The following is a 21,981-nucleotide window of genomic DNA, read 5'->3' on the forward strand; positions in this document are numbered from 1 at the left end:
AGCAGCAGCCTCTACATACAAGCAGCTAAATAATGAGTTCAGGTACTCCTGCCCACTTTCAGTAATCGAATGTAAACACAAAAAGGCTTTTAAAAAAACGGAAAGAAATGAGTGTAGAACAAAATAAAATATTTTTAAAACCACATGTTGCGTCCGCAAAATCAAGGCTGTTTCCATTATCATTCAACATCAAAATCAGAGCCAAAATGCAGCCACCAGAGGGTGATGGTAAAACAAGACAGAGTGACTTCCAGTGGTTTCATCGATTGTTTTAAAAAGGGGAACATGTTTTTGAATATTACTGTATAAAGATGACTCTTGAACAAGCATTACTCTGAAGGAACTTAAACCAGACGAGGCCCAGGTACAGCTTTAAATTTTGTAGTTCATGGTCACTGTTTACGTGACTTACGTGCTGCCACCTGGCAACAATTTACAGGAGCAGAGAGATCTCAGAAAAATCCTGCAGGTGTGTGACAAGCAGAGAGTAGCATGAGAGCAGGAAGTGGTTTTCAGAGCCTGACAAACTGATCTCAGCAGGAAGTGCAGTCTCGCTGTGACAGGAAACTGATCTCAACAGTCAACATTTCTAACGCCCACAGGTGGATTCTCATTTGTTCTAATGGATATATAGTTATTGATTAAGGTCTGGAGGCAAGAGTTGCAATTATCATACTTCTAAACAGATCACATTGCAGAGGGACTACTGTTTTATTTGATCAATTCACTCATCAAATGTCTTGGTAAATTCACATTAAAGACAGAGTCCGTCCTTTCATTCAACTTGCCACAAGCCACATGTGTCATTATCACAATGTGAATGACGAAATGACTCAAGTGGTGACAGACAGCAGGTTTCTGTTGAAGTGGAGCAGTTGACTATCTGCAGCAGGATTACAGTCTATACGTTGCCCATAAAGAGTATTCATCCCCTTAGATATTTATCCTTCTTATTGCTTTCTTTAAACAAAGAGAGCTTCAATCGCCCTATAACTCTGAAATCACAGGAATCACAGTCAATATAATTCATAAATCTTATTTTTTTGTCATTTAATTAATAATGAGTGGCCGTATAAGAACTTTTGTTTGTGCAGCTGAATCTCAGTCGGGCTGGAAGATGCGGTCAATTTTACTCAAAGTTGCTTTTGCAAAACTGCTCAAGCTCAAGTGTGAAAAGTAATTTTCATGTCCAGCCACATATACTCCACTATATTCACCTTGCTGCTTCAAACCATGTCTATGTAGATTTTTTTTTTATTTTTTTTTTTTAAGAAAATCATTAAAAGGGGGGCAAGTCAAATGGGGTTAATGTGTTTTTTAGACATTGTGACCTTTGAAAACCGCAACTGTACCCACAAACAAAATGTTGTTTACTGCAAAGTTCATTTGAAGAAAACAACATTAAAAGCAGAACAGGAAGAGAAAACAAAAGGAACTACAGAGTGAAAGCAGGCACAGGCCCAAATAATGAATTTTCAGTAAATAGGTGAACTTCTCTGTGACATTTCATGAGGAAGTAAACAGCCTGTGAGAAAGAGGAGTTTAAGCGCCGCTGCAAAGCAACCACAGGCAGAGCAGCTAGTGGTAAGTTGTTGCCGGATAACGTTTTTGCAAGACAGGAAACGAGAGAAGCACAAAGAGTAAGCCGGAGAAGACTCGGACTACTTTCTTCGTACCTTCGACAATCTCCAGGACAGCAGTAAATCTGTGGAGAAGTGTCCTGTGAAGTTACTGAATGCAACCCTGAACAACGAGAGCTCCCCTAAAAACCTGAAATGGGCACTGAAGAGAGAGATCCAGAGCATGTCGCCGAGCCACAACTGAAGGAGCAGGAGACACCAGAGAAAGAGAAGGAGTCCCCCATGGAGCTTTCTCAAGGACAATCATCTGACACCACCGACCCCCTCAACACATACAAGTGGCACACCGGCTCGAAGGGAACGCTCAATGAGCTGAAAGAAGGAGAAGGCGGCACAGCTTCTCCCACATCTACAATCGATAAGATTCAAAAGGCCTCCAGCACCAAATGGAGCAAGATGCAAAACTGGCGCAAGGCCATGAGTGAAGACCCTGGAGAAAAGAATCCATCGGCTGGGAAAGGAGGTGAGGGAGCCAAGCCTGAGAAAGGTGCTGGAAGCAGAAAGAACCCCTTCAGGAGAGCCCTGTCCGAGCCTCCCGGGTCACTGTTTGCAGCCTTGTCCTCTTCCTCCAGCGCTAACAGCTCAGCACATGCAGCTTCATCCTCAGCTGCTCCTGCTACTGCAGAGGCCTCAGGAGTTTCCCCCACTGACCCTTCCCAGAAAGGAGGTGGAGGGGCGCTTTTAAAGAAATATGCCAGGATTGTGTCCCAGAAGCTCAAGAGGCCCAGGCTGCAGAGTCGAAGCAGCACGCCATCGTTACTGCCAGGTAGTACCACATCTGAACACATGATCACTCACAGACAGGATATCTTTTTATTTTCTAAAAATAACAATAAAAAACTGCGATTTTAAGAGAAAAATGTGGAGTTCTTTGTAAATGATAGCACTGGGCCCATAGTTTAGTGTTTTCTGAAGTTGATCTGGCTCAGACCATCTTTGTCAGTGCATTCAGACTCTCACAGTAGTCATGCAAAAAATATCACAAAACAACACCTGCACTCACCCACAAACACCCGCACATACCTACAAACTTCCGTGTTGCTGAAAGGAAATTCAAAGATTAAGAAGTATGGGCATGCTATTTACATGATGTACATGGCTCTTAAACCACTTGTGAACATTGTAGAGTGTGTTTCAGTGGTAGCTCCAGCCAAGTCTCTCGGGGAGGCCGAAAAAATGGTTGATGCAATAATCCCTTCAATGGATAAATTAACTGCAGAGTAATTAGCCATTTTTGCATTGAACAATTGATTCATAATGCTAAACTCGAGCAGTTGTCATCAGTAAGCCCCCAGATGGCTTAAGATGGGTTTGGAGCCAGAGTCAGTGCAGTACTGTCCATGAGTGGAACCACGTTGTCGATGGTGTGCCCATACTTCCATTGGACTCACTCTGGTTTGTGTTTGGTTAATACTGCGCTCTACTCTACCTCCACAAATACATTCACAATTACAATGTTCCATTATACACTTCACTTTTTTAAAAAGTAAGCACCATTATGGATTTAAACTGTTGTTTTACTTAGTAGCTAGTAGCTTAGTAACTAAGTAGCTAAACTAAAGTTTAACTTACTAAAAAAAAACAAAAAAAAAGATCCCTCAGATCCTTGAGGTCGGTTAGCACAGTTTACAACACAACTAGTCATTTAGTAGGTTTTAAACGGGCAAACGGTTATTTATAAGTTCCTACGGGAACGCTACATGGAGTGGTTATCGGTGGCAACATCATCATGATGTCACATCCTGTTTTTATGGCATCATATTACTCACTAAAATGAAACGTAAAAAAGGCATGCCTGAAAAGACGGAAACCATTTATTTTAATTAATTAAATTATTTGCAGTGTTTTAGTTTTGCCCAAGTCCCATCCACTAACATAGAGGGGGTGGGGCTTATGACCTATGCAGCAGTCAGCCACCAGGGGGAGCTCTACTTCCTTTGGCTTCACTTGAGGAGCTGTCATGGTGTCCACTTTTCTTACAGTCTGTGTTTTAAACATACTGACTGCATTGCGGGAAGCCATTTGCATACTAGCGGATAAGCACGCACATGTCACCAGCTAAGGCTTAATGAAAACATGCTACTGTTGTATGTTCTTAGAGCGTTGAATACGGTCAGCTTACATATAGAAAATAATAAATGGGTACGGTTAGCATCTATTGTTAGCATCACATACTTCTTCTGCTCTACATGCGGTTTACACCGTGCTCTGCTGACTAGTCAGGCTTTAACCAGAATAACATGACTCACTCTAAACACACCCATTAAGAATATCTGCTGTCATATAGGCAAGTGTCCCGACAGTTTCTTTGTGTTTTCAGACCTCATATTTCACTCAGTTTAAAATTTTAATTGATATTCATTTGTCTTTTTAAACACCCAGTGTCACATATAAGCCTTGATATATAAAAAAAAAAACAGGTGATATTAAAATTCTCCCGTACAGTTGTCATGAATGGAGATATTAGCTATAGAGACCAAAGCAGTTACAGAACAACTTTAGTCCTCAGGCCTAGACAATAGGCAAGATTTTATTTTTCATAACCAATAACAAATATCACTTCCTTTGTGTTTTTTAATGGATGTTGTTGAAATATTTTACTGTCTATTCCGCATTTATCCTGTCGTAGCATCCGAGAAAAAAAAAACTGTAGAGAAAAAAAATGCAAATACAAGCTGAAGGACGTGTACATACGGTGAAGCACTGAAGAGAAACCACAGGATGTGCGCAGTTCAATTTGACGTGTCATAAAAGAGACAGATAGCATCGGAAACGCTGGCAACATCACAAATGGGAGTGGCAAAACGCTGCAAGAGATAAGTGCCATCATCCTGTAATTACCACACATGAAAAACAAACTAGGGCCAGCGTGTGCCTGCAATTATGCTGCTGCAGGCATTTACTGGTGGGGAGCTGTGGCCTAGTGGTTAAAGGAGCAGCTTTGGGACTGTAATGTCACTGATTCACTCCCCAATATGTTCATGGTTGAGGTGCCTTGAGCAAGCAACCAAAACCCCTCAAGCGTCTGGTATGGCTTCCCACAGCTACAGGTGTGCTCACATTAATGGGTTAAATGTAAAGAACAGTTTTCTTGTATGTCTATAGACGGCAAATAAAGCTTTATTTAGCTTTAAGTATTTAGATCTTAGTATGTTAAGAATACGCTAAGCTAAGAAATACAGTTGCTATGTGTGTGATGTCCCCCTGCAGATGTGGGTGGGACTGAGCCGACACCAGCTGCACCACTTGAACTCCCAAGACTGCAATGGGCCCCGCCTCAGGAGGTCCCCCTGTGGGACATCAACTGCTGTATCCTCGAAGATGGACAAATTCTCATTTCCCCAGAGGAGGAGGTATACACCATTCAAAGCAGAGTTGTCTTATTGTTGAAGCGTGACCTAATCTGTGTGTGTGTGTGCGTTTGTGTTCCTTCTTAGCCGACCATGTGGACCCGAAACCGTGTGAGCAGCTGTTTGTCCAACCTCAGCATGCAGAACCTCGTAGATATCGACACAGGTCAATACTCACACACATTTAAAGTATAAATGTATGTTTAAATGCAGGAGGCATCCAGCATTAAAAGTTCCGGACATCCTAGCTAACTACTGCAGACAGTCAGAGAGGAAATAGCTGACTGTTTATTTGTGAGAATGACTGTCAAATTGCTTCCTCTAAGTTTTCTGGGGAAGATAGCATCAGCGTGTTATAACAGCCTACTGAAAACGTAGAGTGTGATAGAGAGAGAGACAGAGAGAGAGAGAGAGAGAGAGAGGGCAGAGTCTGTTGCTTAGAAGAAGCTCAGAGGCTGCACTGATCCTGCATTAATTCTGGCTGTTTGACAGCAACACATGTTCACGAAGACAGGAAAGAAATGTTACAGAGGCACAGATCAGAGGAACAAGAGTGTGGCACACCTTCGGACTAAATGATGGGATTTAGACGCTGGATTGTTTGTGGTGGGGCTTTGGGTAAGGAAAGAGAGAAAATCTACTTGACACCATTCTCCAATCTTTGACTTCAAAGATATCTTAAAACCAGACTCTTCGAAAGTGACTTTAGAGATACGAATAAGGGGAAACCATGTTGGAATATTGAAATGTTTTTCTCTGCGAAGCTTTAGAAGAGTTTGTTAGTGAAGTCTGTACAAGTAATCAAGTTTACTCTGTTGCTACAAAATGTGTTGATAGCTAAAGCCACATCCTGTGTGTCCTAACCTGAACCTATTTAGTAATATTACAACCCAACAGCCAATGTTTTAAGAGTCTTTCTTGAGTTAACACGAAAGATATGTGGTGTGGGAGCAGAAAGGTAGGCTTTTCGTAGCAGGACGAGCACAGAGGAAACAATGTTTTTACTGTTTTGACAAGTCAAAGAAAAAAAAAATCTGTTTGGTTATCTGATCAGAAAAGTGTAACAGGAAGATAAGAACCACAAATGACGAATACACAAAAAGTACATGTCTATGTATATAATTGCCTTTTGTTAAGGTAACACAAGCAGCCAAGAAAACCAAATTACATATTTTTGTGATTGGTTTTAATATTAAGATGCTCATTTAATCTCCATCCTTAGAATGCAGCCCCGACCACGTGGGGCCGCAGGGTGGTCCTCGGCGAAAGATCGACGGTGGCGTGATGGTGAGTGTTGTACACACCAGAGATAATCCCTCTGCTAGCCCTGCATTTCCTGTTGATGGGATACACGATTGCCTTACTAATGCACCACACTCTGCTTCATTCACCCTCAGGGAAGGATCAAGAGACGCCGCGACAACAAGGCCAAGAGGAATAGCAACTCCCAACAAACTCCAATGGGACTAAACAAAGGAAGCGGGTAAAGTTATGCTTATGTTATGTTATGTTTTTGACGGCAAAGACAGTAAAGTCTGGTGATCAACAAATCTGTGTCCACATATTTTGTGTGTTCCCAAGAGGGAGAAAAGATGGTGAAAAAGCACCTGTTACCTGTTTTTACTGAGTGATTTTTCCCTGTGTGTAATTTTAAGGCACTATGGATCTCGGGAGTCTGTGTCAATTCCTGTCAGTGCAGTGGGGAGTCTAGATCTGAGTGCAGACACCAGCACTGTAATCAGGCCGGTCCACAGCTCCATTCTGGGAGAGAAGTACTGCTTTGAGGTAAATTTCGACTTGTGCATTGATTTGCCAGAAAAAAAGGAAACGTCGTGTCCCAGTAAGGCTAACACAGTCCTGTTTGTTTCACCATTATACAGGTGATAAACTCCGAGAACACCCACTGCTTTGGCTGCTCCTCAGCTGCAGAACGTGACCGCTGGATTGAAGACCTGAGACGGGCTGCGCAACCCAACAAGGTGAGCCACTAGCCATTTGTCCCAAAAGGTGCGTCACTCATCATCAAAATGCAAATAAAAACATCTGATGCATTGATGTCTGCAGGATAACATTGAGCGCACAGAGAACTCCTTGAGCCTGTGGGTAAACGAAGCAAAGGATCTCCCACCCAAACGGCGTTATTACTGCGAGGTACACCTGGATGGGACCCTGTTTGCTCGCACCAGCAGCCGAGCTGTCGGCAAGCCAGCTAACCGCTCCAGCTTGGCAGCGGACGGCTCTATGGGGTCTTCAGGGGGCCAGGGGGCCAGCGGAGGTGTTGCAGGAGGGTGTCAACTATTCTGGGGTGAATTCTTTGAGCTTGACAACCTGCCCTGTGTGTCCCAAATCAGCCTGCACCTCTTCCGAGAGGAAGACCCCAAGAAAAAGCGCCACTCCCGAGATGAGTTCAACATGCAGCCACTGGGCAGCGTGACCATACCTTTAGCTGATATTCGAGGAAGGACCTATCAGGAGAAATGGTACCCCATCACTCCACACAAGGCATCAGGCGCAGCAGGGAACAAAGAACTGCTGGGGCCACAAGCTTCTCTCCGCATCAAGGCCCGTTTCCAGAATCTGAAAGTGTTGCCGATGGAGAAATACAAAGAGTTTGCAGAGTATGTGACGGTGGATTATGTGGAAATGTGCAGAAACCTGGAGCCACTTCTGAATGTGAAGGAGAAGGAAGAGCTGGCGGGAGCTCTTGTTCATGTACTTCAGAGTATTGGCAAAGCCAAGGTAGAGAATATGTACAAGCATAAATGCAGTTCAAGCTTTGTAATCCCAAAGTTTAAGTATAACCAAATTTAAAAATACCACAAAAAATAGTAATGATACATGTTTTAACTGATTGTGCTTCAGGAATTCCTCATTGATTTGGGCAGCGCAGAGGTTGAACGCCTTGGAGAGAAGGAAGCGTTGATCTTCAGAGAGAACACACTGGCCACTAAAGCCATAGATGAATATATGAAGCTGGTTGGCCAGAAGTACCTCATCGACACACTGGGTGGGTAGGGTAGTTCAGCAGTGACTTCAGCAGCCGGCTACTAATATTGACTGATGCTTCAACTTTACCAAAATCTGTGCTTTCCTTTTCCATGCAGGGGACTTTATCACCCGTCTTTATGCCTCGGCGGAGAACTGTGAAGTTGACCCTCGTAAATGTCCCCCAGCTGATCTGTCAAACAGCCAGAAGCAGTTGAGGGAAACTTGTGACGAGGTGGTGCAGAAGATTGTTGAGAGCCATGGGTAAGAAAAGTCAACATATATAAAAAAAAGTTTGTGCCCGACCTGATTAAACTCACAGAGCTGTTTCCCGTCTTCAGACCGTTTCCTGAAGAGTTACACAAGATCTTCTCCAAATGGGTGGAGGCGTGTGAAGACCAAGGCAGGGCAGAGATCGGCCAGCGTCTCATCTCTTCTTCCCTCTTCCTTCGCTTCTTGTGTCCTGCTATCCTCAGTCCTTCTCTTTTTGGTCTGACACAACCCTATCCAGAACCAAACACCCTGCGTACTCTGACCCTTACTGCCAAAGTCATCCAGAATCTGGCCAACTTCACCCTGTGAGTGGCTTCTCATGTGCTTCAACAAGGTTTATCATCTTAATTTACTTGAAATTACATAAGTATATAAGAAACCTTTTGGCCTGATGCAGGTTTGGAGAGAAAGAGGAGTACATGCTGTTCATGAACGAATTCCTGCAGCAGCATTGGGACGGAATGAGGGGTTTCCTCCAAACGGTGTCCAATCAAGACACGGAAATCCCAATGACCTCCTTCGACGGCTATGTGGATTTGCCTCTGCGTTTGGCTGTGCTCCATGGCCTGCTGGTGGGCATTATCTATCAGAAGGACCAGGTATGACGAAAAACAAAAGTCTAGTACATTTTCTAAGCTTGTGTATGATTGCACCGGTAGATGGTTCAGTGTGCCGTATATTTTCTTAGAGTCCATGCAGAAATTTCACACACACAAATAAAACTGCGACCTCCATAATTTCATTCAATTATTGGTTCTGCTGCTGATATCCCCTGACAGTTTGACAATGTGTTGTCTAACCAGCATTTGTAAGAGCCATTATGGACGGAGTTTCCTTAGTCGGCCCTGAAATATGCCTGTATCCTAACCCTAGTGGTGATCCTAGGTTTTGGGGGGGCCACAGGCAAAGACATACGTTAGTTAAGTGAATAAAAAGTGTGTAAGCTTCACGTCTCTCATGTCAATATCTTTTACAGCAGACAAGATAGTTGACTCTCAACAGCTCACCTCAAAATTTTCTTACATATTCAACTCAACAGTGCTCAGATCACGTGTATGACTACTTCCGTGTTACTCTTATGTCCATCGCATGTCCACTTTTTTCTTCTCCATAAAATGTGTCAAGATATAGATCATATGTATTCTAAGTGAACCTAACATGCAGCTTGTTTCCTCTTCAGGAGACGATTGACAAGCTGCACCCTCTGCCATCGATTCTGAACCAGATCACAGAGTCACTGGGCCCTGAGGCACCTCGTATCATTATCAACAGGTATTTTACTTTGTTTGACTCGTCAGAAACTTGCAGCGTATTCCCAAGTTGAACACGTTACTGAAGCAGCCTCTTTCTTGCAGCCAAATGGGACATGCCAAGCCAGACTATGTTCCTCCTAAAGACCTGGGCAAGTACAGCCCTCTCCAGTCATCCCTCCAGCAGCTTCCTGTGGATTGCAAAAGCACACGAGACGGGTATACAGAGTCGTGTGTCTTTCACAACTGATTTCATGAAAGCATAATTTTCGGACTGTCTCCAGATGTTTTGCTCAATGATTCATACACTGATTCTTTTATATTTTAGACTGAAGTGTTAGATCTCGAGGAATGAGGTATTCCCAAGCTGACCTCCTGCCCATTAGTGCCTCCTCGATTAGACCTGCCGAAGATACATACACAGGAATATGACAGTGAAGCATCCTAACCAGATGCCCTAATAATACCCAGAGCTAGTGACTATACATAGAAGTTAGACGTAGATCACGTGGTAAAAGTGCGAAGTCATGCGAGAGAGAAGTTTCAAACCAGAGAAGTTAGCACTGATGATGACATGATGAAAGATGACAGATGCAGACTGATTATCTTACAAGCACCTAATCATCCTAAACTATACAAGCAGTCAAGGACTTTCCTGAAAAAAATCTCAAGAGATTTAGAATATCATAGGAACCATCCATTTTCTTACGCTTATCCAATTTCGGTGGCAGTAGGCTAAGTAAGGAATTCCACGCGTCCCTCTACCTGGCAACACATTCCAGTTCTTACTGGGGGATTCCGAGGCGTTCCCAGGACAGATGATATAATCCCTCCAGTGAATTCTGGGTCTTGCCCAGGGTCTCCTAGCTGGTATCTGTGCCCGGTAAACCTCTAGTCAGGCACACAGGAGGCATCCTCACTAGATGCGTGAACCACCTCATTTAGCCCCTTTTGACGCAAAGGAGCTCCTCACCCTATCTCTCAGGGTGACACTCAACTGAAGAACCTCATTACAGCCACTAACGATGCCATTTTCACAGTCACTACCCAAAGTTCATGACCATAGGTGAGGGTTGAAACCATTGGAACGTAGTACTAGTGGTAAAGCTTTACCTTGTGGTTCAGCTCCTCCTGCACCATGACAGTCCAATAAAACACAGCTGCGGCACCAAACCATCTGTCCATCTCTGTTCTCACAGTGTGTAAAGAAGTGTTATCTTATTAACACTTCTTTATGTGTTGAAGTGTTAAAACAATGAGCAGATTTTTGAAAAGCCATCATAAATAGCTAATTCACTGATCTATTTGCTAAGGAGGGATGGCAGGACTCGCAAGAAGCCACTATCCAGGACTCAGAGTGCTCCTCAAAGACCGCGTGTACACAAACCTGAATTGAAAAGGCAGACGAGTTCTGAAGCTCTGCCGACGTCTGATAATGAACAAGATGAGGAAACCAACCAGCCGCTTATCTCAGGACCGAACACTGTGAGTACAAAGAGGAACTGTGTTGGTCTATTTTAGAGACTGAGCACAGCATGACATGCGCTCATGCCAATGCAATGAATATTTTTTCTTGTCAATTACAGTAGAGGTGTGAAAGCTCGTAATCAGCATGTTTTTGTTTTGTTTTGTTTCTGAGCAAGGATATTTTGTTAATGTTGTAAAGGTTAATTAAAAAGGAATCAGAGAAAAGACTCATCTTGTTTTTCCAGAGTGCCAGTGTCAAACGTCCACCTGCGCCCGTTCCCTGGATTAAAATCACCCAGAACAGGGAGTCATGTGAGATGAAGACTGAGAATGAGGAGTTCAGCGCACTGGACAGGGTATGTAAGACCTGCTGCCCCTAGAGTGGCATAGAGTTACTCTGGCTGTAAGGTGTATGAGTTATTATACTTTATACATAAAACTTGTATATCTCACATGCCAGCATGCTCAAGAGCTGTCAGAGCTGCGTCTGGGGATAGAGCAGGTGACAGAGCGAGAGCTGGACATGGCAAAGCGCCTGGAGGACTTCATCATCCAGAGCCAGGACCAGAATGCAATGCTGCAGGCCGAGGTTAGCGAGCTGCGGAACATGCTGGCTGTGAGAGAAGAGCAGCTCGCCAGTGCCACCTTCAGGTAACTTTAACAGTGACGCGTGTGTGTTAGATCTTAACAGCAAACATGCTCACCTACCAGTTCATTGGGTACGATATTGAATCTTATGATGAAGGTTCTTGTTTAGTTTCAAATAACTGAGGGAGCTGCTGATTCAACTGTGTTTTCATTGTGGATGCTGGGGTTTGTAGTGCTGTATTGTGTTGAACTGACATACAGTCCTGTTATTGTGACATTTTAATCAGGGGGCTAGGCTAAATAACAGAAACACTTTAGTGTAACAGCACCACACACTACATCCTCCAAAGTGACTATCCAGCTGTACTGACACTTCTCGGATGCTGTTTTCCACATAAACTGAACATATGAACAGTCATGAAGATGCAGGACTGTTATACTGGAATGCATTCGTTTTCACTATTGTACCTAATGAAATGGCCAAGGAGTGTAGAAATGTTTGATCTGATTATAGATGAGATCGCAGAGGCTCACTCATAGTATGTTTAAATTATTAGAGACTAGGTCAAAGGTTCAACATTGTGAATCAAAATGATATTTTAGTGTTATATATTAGTCATTATTAAATAGTGTCAGTGTCTATTAGATTATTACTTTGACAAACTTCCTCAAAACTTGCACTTCCTAACTTTGCATAGAAAGGATTACGCTGGAATGTAATTTATCAGTAAATTATTACGTTTTACCATTTCATTTGTTTCTGAAGCACTCTTCTCTGAGCTTCTCTTCTGTCCGTCTGCCGCAGGCTGGGTGTGATCGAGGAGGAAAGGGAAGAAGACGAGAGGAAGCTAAGTGTTGCCATCGCAGCAGCTGAGAGAATGAATGTGCTGGTAAGAAACACAAAGAAAGAGATCCGTTCAAGTATATAAATATATATGCATAGACAGTCTCAGTATTGGATGTATCTGCTACTGTGGAAGAAACCCTGTATAGTGACAGTATATTTATCATCATCATATCAATGGCTGTTTTGGATATGCTCACAGGAGGAACAGTTTGCAGCCCTGATGAGGGACCTTCAGCAGCTGACTGAGGCCTACAACAGCACCCAGAACAACTCGCAGCATCCTGAAAAGCCACTCATCAACAGCAACTGATCATAAAAGTGCTTCAATTATACAGTTTTGTATATAGAGATGGTGGGGAAGCCACTGCCTAAGGTCACATTTGTGATTTCCTGATTTGACATGAGTTTATATTATAGACATGATAACAAAGGACTTTGTAAACTCCAGCAGAGGTGAACTTAAAACCTGCAGGATTTGTCCACATTTCAGCTTTTACTGTCGGTCAGCTACGGACGTGTTGGACTTGTAATCTTTTATGATAAATAAAAACTGCAAATGTTTCTTTGGGTTCATTTACAATGTGTCTAGTGCACCAAGGGTACAACGTACATTGATCCTGATGCTGTACTTACTATAGTTTTGCATATTGTGCACATGACAATTAACTCTTTGAATCATGAATCCGCTCTTGGCCCCATGGCTGTATGTTTGACAGCCCCCGTCTAAAATAACAGAAAATACACAAACCTGTTTATGGATACGTTGATGATGTTATGTCTCACACACACACAGAGACACACAATATGAGACGAGGATAAGACAGGACAGAAATTTTGTGTTGTGGTGTCTGTGCTGAAGGTACTCATTCTAAATGTCAGCACTTTTTGTGCAAATGATTTCAGCTGCACTTCTACATTTTATTAAATGTTTAAAAGTTTAAAAGGAAGAATATTCTTGTAGATGAGTGAAATGGACCTGGTTAATAGTGCCATATGGAAGGATCGGCACTTTGTTTTTGTACATATTCACTTGCAGCATATTTTATCACACATTTTGATAAATAAATTCACTTTTAAAAAGTATATATGATCTGTCATTTCAATTTAATATATTATTACTGCTAAAAGGACTGGAAATGAAAAGTTTAGGCCTATAGGGATTTGAGGACAAAGACTTGAGACTTGCAAAACAATGAGTTGGTCCCATCTCTGGGCGCAATGGGCGATCCACACTGTTCAGGTCTATCCATGGAAACGTCATTCCTCCTGTCCTATAGTGTTCTAATTCACCCTCTACAATCAACACAACATGGTATGAAGACATGTTGTGAGGTTCTGTATTGACCTCTGGAGGCTGAGGGTTACTTTGCATTCCCTTCAGCTCAGTGACTGAGGAGAATTGATAAAAAAAACAAAGTGACCACCCTGTGAAGGTACAAGGCCTCTATCGGCCAGCACTCACTGACTCCTCCAGAGGACACAGCAGGGGGAGCTGACACTCCAGAAGGAGCCTATGGGGTCTCTTTGGGGGGGGGTTATTGGACTCGGCCTGTGACTACGACTACTGGACAGCGATGTCGAGACCTCCCTTGGGCTTCCATCTCTGCTCCCTGGCAAGTACAGCAATCTGAAAAATACATAAGAGCACAAACATGAAGGAAATATGAAGACATGTATAAATAGGGGAAATGACATACCTGGTGTCTCCACCGCAGATCCGGACCCTGTAAAGTGAGAAAGGGAATGCAGAGTGCATTCACCGACTCCTTCAGAGGGGGAGCTGACCGCCACATGGGAGCCCATCGGGTCTGTGTCAGGAAAGGGGTGACAAGCTTCAGCCTGTGGCCTCTCGACGCCACTGGTCAGCTCTTCAGCTGGCCAGCGGCGTAGAGATGTGGCCCCCTCGACACCGCTGGCCAGCTCATCAGCTGGTCAGCGGCGTCGAGATGCGGCTCGAGCTGTCATCTCGCCGGTACTCCCTGGCAGGTGCAGACATGAGGGCTTCCCACACGGCGGGGCTCTCCGTCCTCTGCGAGGGGAGTGGATAACGAATGCCATGAGAGAGCCTCTATTTGAAACCTTGCTTCCTTCCAATGTGATGTCATCATGACGTCATCTCGAAAAGTCTAAGGAGGTCCAACGTGACGTCATCATGACGTCTTTGAACGGTTATGATGACGTCACATTGGAACGAAGCGATGGCGGTGACGTCATCATGACTGTTAAACGGTCAATCTCATCCATTTTGATTGTTTCCACAGCAACTGACAGAGGTTAGCAACTAACACTTTAATTTGACATTGGACTCGACTTGACAAAATGTAAAAAGACTTGCAACTCCACCCGGACTTTAACACCTCCCTCAGTAAAACGACGCAGTCCACCTCTCTCTCCACCTATAAACAAAAAAAAAGGTCGCTTTATAAATATGATACCAAGGATAACTGCATTCGGGTACAAACACTACGAACTGGTCAACTTAAAACGAATTGCAGTTTGTAAAACATGCTGGTCTAAGATTGCAAACCGTTGCGCATATTATACTTTTTTTTTTGTGGTTAGCTTGAAGTTAGGGTTAGACACTTAGACACTTAGTTGGGAGGGACAGTTAATAATGATTAGAGAAGCATGTCATGAAACAGAAGAAGAAGAAAGAGAAGCGCTTACATGAGATGAAACAACTGCTGCGACCGAATTCAAGTTTCAATGTTTCGATGTGGTCGGACTTTAAAGGTAATTTTAGCAAGTATTGTTGCGGTTCAGCCGTTTAGCCTCCAACACAGCAGGTGGCTGTAAAGCGGCCTGAAAAAAATGAACGAAGAAGAAGAAGAAGACGTTTCGTCACTTCCGGTTACGGTGAGATTTCAATAACGCCAGGCGCGAGAAACTACAGTCAACGGCTCTAAGGGTAAGGGTTGGACTGTATTTAACTAAGTGTGTTTTAACCGGTCGCTTTAGAGAGGAAGAAAACTCACAGTGTTTGGTGTACGACTTAATCAAAGGTCTGCAGGGTCATTCATGTTTTATGTCTGCTTCTGTGAGATGACTGTAGTCTTGTCTTGTCCATTTCTGAAGGGAACCATGGCGGACAGTGGAGAAGTAATCGTCCTCAGCGATGATGACGACGACTGTGAAGATGACCTGTCCTGCCTCATCCTGGAGGAGGAGGAGGAGGAGGATGTGAAGAAGCCTGGTAACTATAATATTTTCTCCTTCACCTCTGTGTGAGGGTTGTTGATGTTCTAAATAACCACCAGCCGCTCCTCCTCCTCATCCTCCTCCTCCACCTCCTCCTCCTCTGTGTTTCAGACTGTGTGTTGTCCCAAAGTTCTCTGGATGAAGACCTGGTTGTCACCTTCTCCCGCAGTGCCGAGGTGCTGCCTCACGCCCGCTACGACTGTCCCATACACCCTTTCATGTGAGCGTACTCTCTTGACACCGGTGGGTGCTCTTTAACGCCGTCCCGCAGCTTCAGCCAGTCACACAGCTTCTCTTCTGTCCTGCTCAGGGCTACAGACTGTGAGACCGGCTCTCCGTTGGCCAGTAACCAGCTCATTTGTGACCAGTGCTTCTGCTACATCTGCGACAAGCTGGCGTCATCGGTACGTGCTGATTTCACCTCTAAAGTGTATACACACATTTCACAACTCACCGAGGACCACAATAAAACAAGAGCAATCCCCACATCATATCAGTCTTGAAGAGTCAACAGAAAATGAGCAGATAAGAATAAAGATAATTGACTTTTGTGCGTGTCTTGGTTTATAACCAGTGACTGACGGTGTTTTTCCAGTGTGAATTCTGGTGCCGCAGCGGTGCGTGTCACTGCAACAGCCACAAGAGGAGTCCTTTCTGGTACAACCTCAGAAACGGCTCGCTGCTGGGGGGGCTGGCCGCGTTTGACCTCTCTCTATTAGAGATTGATTCTCACCTCCGACAAGCAGGTACAGGGATCGCATTCACACCTGGAAAAAAAACACTTAGAACAAACCACCTGTTACATGCCCATAGTTATGTTATAGGTCTGTCATATATATTTTTTTGTGTTCTTCCCCCTCATCCAGAGGCGATGCTGCAGAGCTTCAGACGAGAGCTCTCCGCCATGTTCGTGGCCTTTACGAAGGGAAAGACGCTACAGGAGTATGGTGTGACCCAGGAGAACGTGCAAGGCCGTATTTTTGAGTGAGCCATTTATATTTCTTTTGAAATCTCATCTGTAAAAAGTTCCCATCCATGACAACTGTGAGACAGTAGCCGTTAATGTTGTCGCTTTCATAAGGCAAGCAGCTGATGTTTCAGAGGGTTATAGTCAGGTGTCTTTGGAGACTTGTGATATTCCTTCGCAGTAAAACCATAAAACTTGGGGTAACATCATGCAATCCGTGGTTAATTGATAACAGGGTGATTGTTCTCATGCTCACATGTTTCACTTTTAGAATCACCTTGGGTGTGACCAACTACTGAAGCTTCAGTGCCACTATGTTTGTGTTTGACAGACCGATTGACCCCGTCTGTTGACCGACCCCATCCCACTTAGTTTAGTTTTTTTCCATGCCTACACAAGGAGAGACACGCTGATGAACCACTTCACTGTCTTAACAAAAAACCTGGGACCCTAAGTTCATTTTCTAACTTTTGAAGACACTATGGGGGTTATAGTTCTCTCCTGGACTGCATCAGCTCTCTACAGCTTCTAAACTGACTTGGAAGTAAAATTGATTCAGTCGTTTTTGTTTTCTCTCCAGTTACACGCCGGTGTACGAGTTCGTGTCATCGTTTCTGAACAAAGCCGACAAACTGGACAGCAGAGCCGCGGCCATCTTGAATCTGGGAGCAGCGGAGGACTTCATCAGGCATTTCCAAGTGTCGGGGTACACGACGCAGCATTTCCTCTGCTGGACTGTTTTCTGCAACTTTCAATATTCCATTTGTTAATTTTTCTCTTTTTTTATGCAGGACATTGGTCTTGCCGTCTCCCATGGCTAATGCTGCTCAGGCTAAACTAGCGTTACTGCGGAGGTAAACACACACAGAATCTCATCTGGTGCCGTCTCTAATTAACTGGAGTGTTTACGGTTTTCTTCTACGTGTGTGTGTGTCTGTTTCCAGAGTGATAGCATCCGTGCAGAGACTGATGGTGATGGCAGGTTTTACTCCAGACTTCATCAACAAACTTCAGAATTTTTACAAGAAACTTTATTTTTCGCCTGAGCTGAAGAACATGAGAAACAGGTGAGTTTGTTTCCGGGTGGCCCTTCCTTTGAGTTTCAAAGGTCGCACGTTAAATCCTTATTTTTCTATGAAAATAACTTGACGTTCTTGCGCTCCAGCCTGTGTGTTCGTCCCTGGTGTGACGTCCTGCTGGTGTCTGTGCTGAAGGGGCAGAACGTGTCTGGGGTCCGTAAGGAGAAAGGAAAGAAGGAAGTCCTGATTGAACCCTTTCCTGTGATTCTCCAGAGGACGGAGCTACTGCAGCGCCAGCGCAGGTTCACATACGTACACTCGTTTCATTTTACCTAATGTAGACAGACACGCACACAGCAACAGAGATCACAACGTGTGTGTGTTTGTTGCCGCCTGCAGGTACAGAGAGTTGTGTCGCTACCTACGTGTCGTTCAGACCGATGACTCCAAGCTGTGAGTTGACAGGTTTTTCCTGATTTTACTGCACTGTAGCAAGGAGGGTGTTTGGAGAGGGAGTTCAAGCCCTCTATCCATTAATGTATTTAGATGTGACGCCATGTTGTTGACTTGCTTGCCGCAATGGATTTGTTTGTCTCCTAGCTTCCAGCAGGTGCAAGACCTCATCCCCTACTTCATGTGCTTGGAGGGCGACTTTACGGCTGCTCTGACGTCTTTCTTTTCTTCAGTGAGACCCACCGCCTCCCACCTCTCTCCCCACGTCTTCCTCTTCTACCTCGGCGTCTTTAAAACGGCAACGGCACCGAAGCTGGTCGTCACTCAGCCGGCGCAGCTCTGCATCTCTAACGTGACGTGGGAGGCCATTAAAGGTCAGACAAAGATGCCGTTCGCTTTCACTGTGTGAGTCTCCCAAAAAACGTTTTCCGTGAAATTCAAACTCCCTGCCGTGTGTAGACGCCGTTCCCCTCAAGTGCGCTGAGGTGGTGAAGTTTGCCCTCAAGGTTCAGAGATACTGCTCGGCTGTGTACGCTGATGTAAGTCCAAAACTCTTCATGTCAGAATGTAGAAAAGAAAATCTGCTTTATATCCCTTGTAATGTGAGAGGCTTCTTTGAAGAGGCTTTTGCAGTCTTGTAGTCTTAAGCACAGGCTCCCATGCTGGCTGTGGTCTGTGTTTGTGAAGATGCAACCTTCAAAACGGATACGGCCTTCATTTACATATATCTCAGCTTGAGTTTCTTCCTGTGTGTGTGTTGCTTTATAATTTTACCATGTTCCATTATATGACTGTGTGTCTGCGACCTCTCTGATCCAGTCTCACTGTTGGGCCTTCTTACTCGCCATCGTCAACACACCTTGCCGTTCCCTCACCGTGCCCAGCCCTCATTTTCTACAGGTACGTATTTATCGTGCGTTAGCAGCTCTTTGTTTTTATCATCGCCTGTTTTATTTATTTATGCTGTCGTCGTTGTTGTCGTCCTCTGTTTTCCGTCCTCCGTGACCGCACAACGAAGGAGGCGCAGGATGTCGTGACTTCTCTCCTGCTAGGACAGCACGGTGCCAGCCTCCTGATCCCACGTTCGTTTCAGGAGGTCGGTATCTTTACATTTGCACGTCAAACTTTAAACTTACGTCGGCTTCAATCAGCTGTCAACATGCGCGTGTGTTTCCAGGTGTACCCGGATCAGGCCTTGTTGCTGCTGGTAACGGGAGCTTTACGTTTGAGAATCCTGAAAGCTCCTCTGAGTCCAGCGCTTCCTGTGCTTAACACGTTTAAGGTAACGCGCTCCTTTCTTCCTCGGATGCCTCACCACTGTTTGTTGTTTCTCTAATAAGTCTACAATATTTGCCACAACTTGCCAACCTCACACAGGACTCGGACAACTCATAAGACAGGAGACAGTTTTACTTACTTGGGCTGCTTGTACTTGTTTATTTATTGATTTTAAGTTTGGTGACGTTTCCGTCCTACAGGAGAATGTGTGGGCCTTCAAGTGGCTGTGTGACAGTTTGTCCAGCAGCAAAGAACGCCACGACTCCTTCGTCGAGGAGATCAAACGTGAGGTGGAAAACGCGGGTATGCGGACATCTTCTCTTGCCGGTGAACTGTTAAATCATTATTGTCACAGTAAAACCCTATTCGCATCAGATTACGTAAGGATGTTACGTGATTGAGATTGCATTGGCACGAGATAAGCCAACTCTCTTTTATTGAATCTATTGATAATATCAGTAAATATAGAGGTACCTTTTACACCACTACACATATTTAACAGCTGAAGCTACTTTGAGTTAGCTATAATTAGACTGTATCCAGCCTGGAGGAGAATGTGAACAGGACCTCTGTGTTTGGAGAAATATGCTGGGACGTGGCTGGTTGACACTGGACTAAGTTCAAACTCTGTGTGGTTTTAAACAGCCTGCTGAGTCTTTTCATCGCACCAATCTGTGGAGCTTAACAAAGCACCTCTTTGTCTTTGTCAGGTGGAGAGAATGTGCTACCCTTCCTTCACTGCATCTTACCCTCCCCTTCAGAGAACTGGGAGCAGTGAGTTCACTATCTTGGTTTTGTTTTTCGATTTTTAAAGCTGATAAAGGATGAGGACGTGATTCGTTGCCTTTTTCTCTTTGTGTTCTCCTGATGCGTCATCCTGCTCGTATGTGTGTTGGACTGATTTGAACTTTTAGTGTCTGTCCCTTCTGCAGGAGGTCATCTGGCTGTCAAACTTGACTCCCACCATGAGTCCTCTGTAAGTGCAACATGTCGGGACAGCTGATCGTTTTGTTTGTTTTGAGTGGATGTGTTCTGATAGTACTTTCCTCCGTTAGGGCCGATCTCCCGCCACAGTATTCGCACCATTTGCACATAAGACGTAAGTGTTCCTCATCAAATGTGTAAGCAGGGTCCTGTAATGATTCCGGCAGCTGACCCATGTCGATGTATTTACTGTACGTTTTATGTTTGCCGGTTACAGAGTATCCCTGCACATCCAGGGTCGAGGACTGTGAACGGTTACCAGCTTCACAAAGACGTCAGACTCCACCTGCACAGATCAGCTGATGTCAGTATGAGGCAAAGACTTCTGGGATTTATTCTTTATTGAATGTTGTTTATATTGATTGTGTTCTGTAGATACCTCTGCTTTCTTTTCTCTTTTTTTTTTTTTTTTTTGTTCAATAAGAGGTACTTATGTTGTGCTGGTAAATAAATTACTACTCAGGTTGCAGAACAAAACTTGTAAAATACGACTTTATTTTCAGAGTAATCATCCAAACGGTAAAACAGGCTCATATTAGCATAAATAAAACGGTAAACAAAAGTACAGCATGTTGTTGCTCTATCATTTGTGTGGCTGCAGCCGACGCCTTGAAAGCCAAGTTATTAAATATGTGACGACAGGTCGCATGGTTTGATTTAGATTGAGGTTAATTAGACTGCTAATCAAACTTTATTAAAAAATGTGACCATTTATATAGTGTGACGAAGGCACGTAACACAAACAAAGGCTGAAGCAAATTTAAAATATCAGAGACTAGAGGTTTCTTCTGACAAACTGAAAGTGGTTCCACTGCCTATTTTTTTTTTTTTTCAAACCGCATAACAAGAAATTAACATTGTTCATTTCATCAAAATGCTGCACATTTACCACGAGTCACATGAAAACCTATAGGAACAAAGTTATTAGAACAATGCATCAACACTCCCAGTTCACTGTGTGACTGCATCACTTCCTTATCAACAGAGGACGGTATACGCCACAATACACGCGACATAACTGCCATCTTACTTCCTCTTGTGGCGATGTAGCATGTCAGTGAGTCTTAAATACGAGTGAACAGAATTTGTTCTTTACAGTTTACCTGTTTCTGGTCTTCATGCTCAAGTAAGCCAGCTTAAAACTGTAGCTTCTTATTTAGTGTGGAAATACGTGGAGGTGCATCGAAGGAAAGACGGAAACGTCGCTGTAAACATTTTTAAAGTTGACCGACTTCATTCAATCCTTAACACATTAAACTGTGTTTTTCTAGCCTGTGCTTGTTTGTACGTTTTGAAAAGTACGCCAAATCATCTGTCAAGTTTCTTGTTGGTTTGTACCTTCGGTTGACAACTATTAGTGACTTACATTCCTAATAGTTGTCTGTTATTATCTTGTCATCGTGAGGTAGTTTTGACAGCTGTCAGACGGGGTACACCCCGGACAGGTCGCCAGTCTATCGCATGGCTAACACAGAGAGACAGACAACCATTCACACTCACACCTACGGCCAATTTAGAATCGCCAATTAACCTAACCAGCATGACTGTGGGAGGAAGCCGGAGAGAACCCACACAGACGCAGGGAGAACATGCAAACTCCACACAGAAAGGCCTGGATTCAAACCCAGAACCTTCTTGTTGTGAGGCATCAGTGCTAACCACCACTCCACATATGCCGCTAC

The 21,981-nt window shown here is 44.0% G+C and overlaps 2 protein-coding genes across 5 annotated transcripts; both read left to right on the forward strand.

Moving 5' to 3' along the window:
* The first annotated feature begins 1,198 nt into the window (after positions 1–1,198).
* Positions 1,199–12,961, forward strand: rasal3 (RAS protein activator like 3). Of its 3 annotated transcripts, none has more exons than XM_084574050.1 (19): positions 1,199–2,406; positions 4,851–4,993; positions 5,078–5,156; positions 6,213–6,277; positions 6,388–6,473; positions 6,646–6,775; positions 6,871–6,969; positions 7,055–7,729; positions 7,853–7,997; positions 8,095–8,239; positions 8,317–8,553; positions 8,646–8,847; positions 9,429–9,520; positions 9,604–9,717; positions 10,815–10,983; positions 11,211–11,321; positions 11,426–11,616; positions 12,359–12,443; positions 12,600–12,961. In XM_084574050.1, the coding sequence occupies exons 1-19, from the start codon at positions 1,776–1,778 to the stop codon at positions 12,708–12,710; spliced, it is 3,510 nt and encodes a 1,169-aa protein (XP_084430176.1). In that variant the 5' UTR covers positions 1,199–1,775; the 3' UTR covers positions 12,711–12,961. The 3 variants fall into 3 exon arrangements, with proteins under 3 accessions (XP_084430176.1, XP_084430175.1, XP_084430177.1); XM_084574049.1 differs by having other exon boundaries at positions 1,200–2,406; positions 10,812–10,983; XM_084574051.1 differs by lacking the exons at positions 1,199–2,406; positions 4,851–4,993; positions 5,078–5,156 and adding an exon at positions 5,453–5,608 and having other exon boundaries at positions 10,812–10,983.
* A 2,296-nt stretch (positions 12,962–15,257) lies between these two features.
* LOC311508933 (uncharacterized protein) lies at positions 15,258–20,658 on the forward strand. 2 transcript variants are annotated; one of them, XM_084573930.1, is made up of 20 exons: positions 15,258–15,593; positions 15,710–15,818; positions 15,909–16,002; positions 16,194–16,344; positions 16,465–16,582; positions 17,146–17,271; positions 17,357–17,419; positions 17,510–17,632; positions 17,731–17,886; positions 17,984–18,037; positions 18,185–18,411; positions 18,497–18,576; positions 18,857–18,937; positions 19,056–19,133; positions 19,215–19,319; positions 19,516–19,618; positions 20,026–20,089; positions 20,248–20,291; positions 20,371–20,414; positions 20,517–20,658. In XM_084573930.1, exons 1-18 carry the CDS (start codon positions 15,419–15,421, stop codon positions 20,270–20,272), a joined length of 1,932 nt encoding a protein of 643 aa, XP_084430056.1. In that variant the 5' UTR covers positions 15,258–15,418; the 3' UTR covers positions 20,273–20,291; positions 20,371–20,414; positions 20,517–20,658. The 2 variants fall into 2 exon arrangements, with proteins under 2 accessions (XP_084430056.1, XP_084430057.1); XM_084573931.1 differs by lacking the exons at positions 20,248–20,291; positions 20,371–20,414; positions 20,517–20,658 and having other exon boundaries at positions 20,026–20,223.
* The last annotated feature ends 1,323 nt before the right edge of the window (positions 20,659–21,981 follow it).

The sequence above is a fragment of the Chelon labrosus genome (assembly GCF_963514085.1).
Source record: "Chelon labrosus genome assembly, chromosome: 2".
NCBI classification, from domain to species: Eukaryota; Metazoa; Chordata; class Actinopteri; order Mugiliformes; family Mugilidae; genus Chelon; species Chelon labrosus.

Bases quoted from the DNA above. Each gene is read 5' to 3' on its own strand.
- rasal3 (XM_084574049.1), top strand. From the start codon at position 1,776: ATGGGCACTGAAGAGAGAGATCCAGAGCATGTCGCCGAGCCACAACTG. The intron at 7,998-8,094 runs GTGGGTAGGGTA...TTTTCCATGCAG, and splicing joins GTACCTCATCGACACACTGG to GGGACTTTATCACCCGTCTT. The intron at 9,521-9,603 runs GTATTTTACTTT...TCTTTCTTGCAG, and splicing joins CCTCGTATCATTATCAACAG to CCAAATGGGACATGCCAAGC.
- LOC311508933 (XM_084573930.1), top strand. From the start codon at position 15,419: ATGTTTTATGTCTGCTTCTGTGAGATGACTGTAGTCTTGTCTTGTCCA. The intron at 16,003-16,193 runs GTACGTGCTGAT...GTGTTTTTCCAG, and splicing joins GCGACAAGCTGGCGTCATCG to TGTGAATTCTGGTGCCGCAG. The intron at 16,345-16,464 runs GTACAGGGATCG...CCCCTCATCCAG, and splicing joins TTCTCACCTCCGACAAGCAG to AGGCGATGCTGCAGAGCTTC.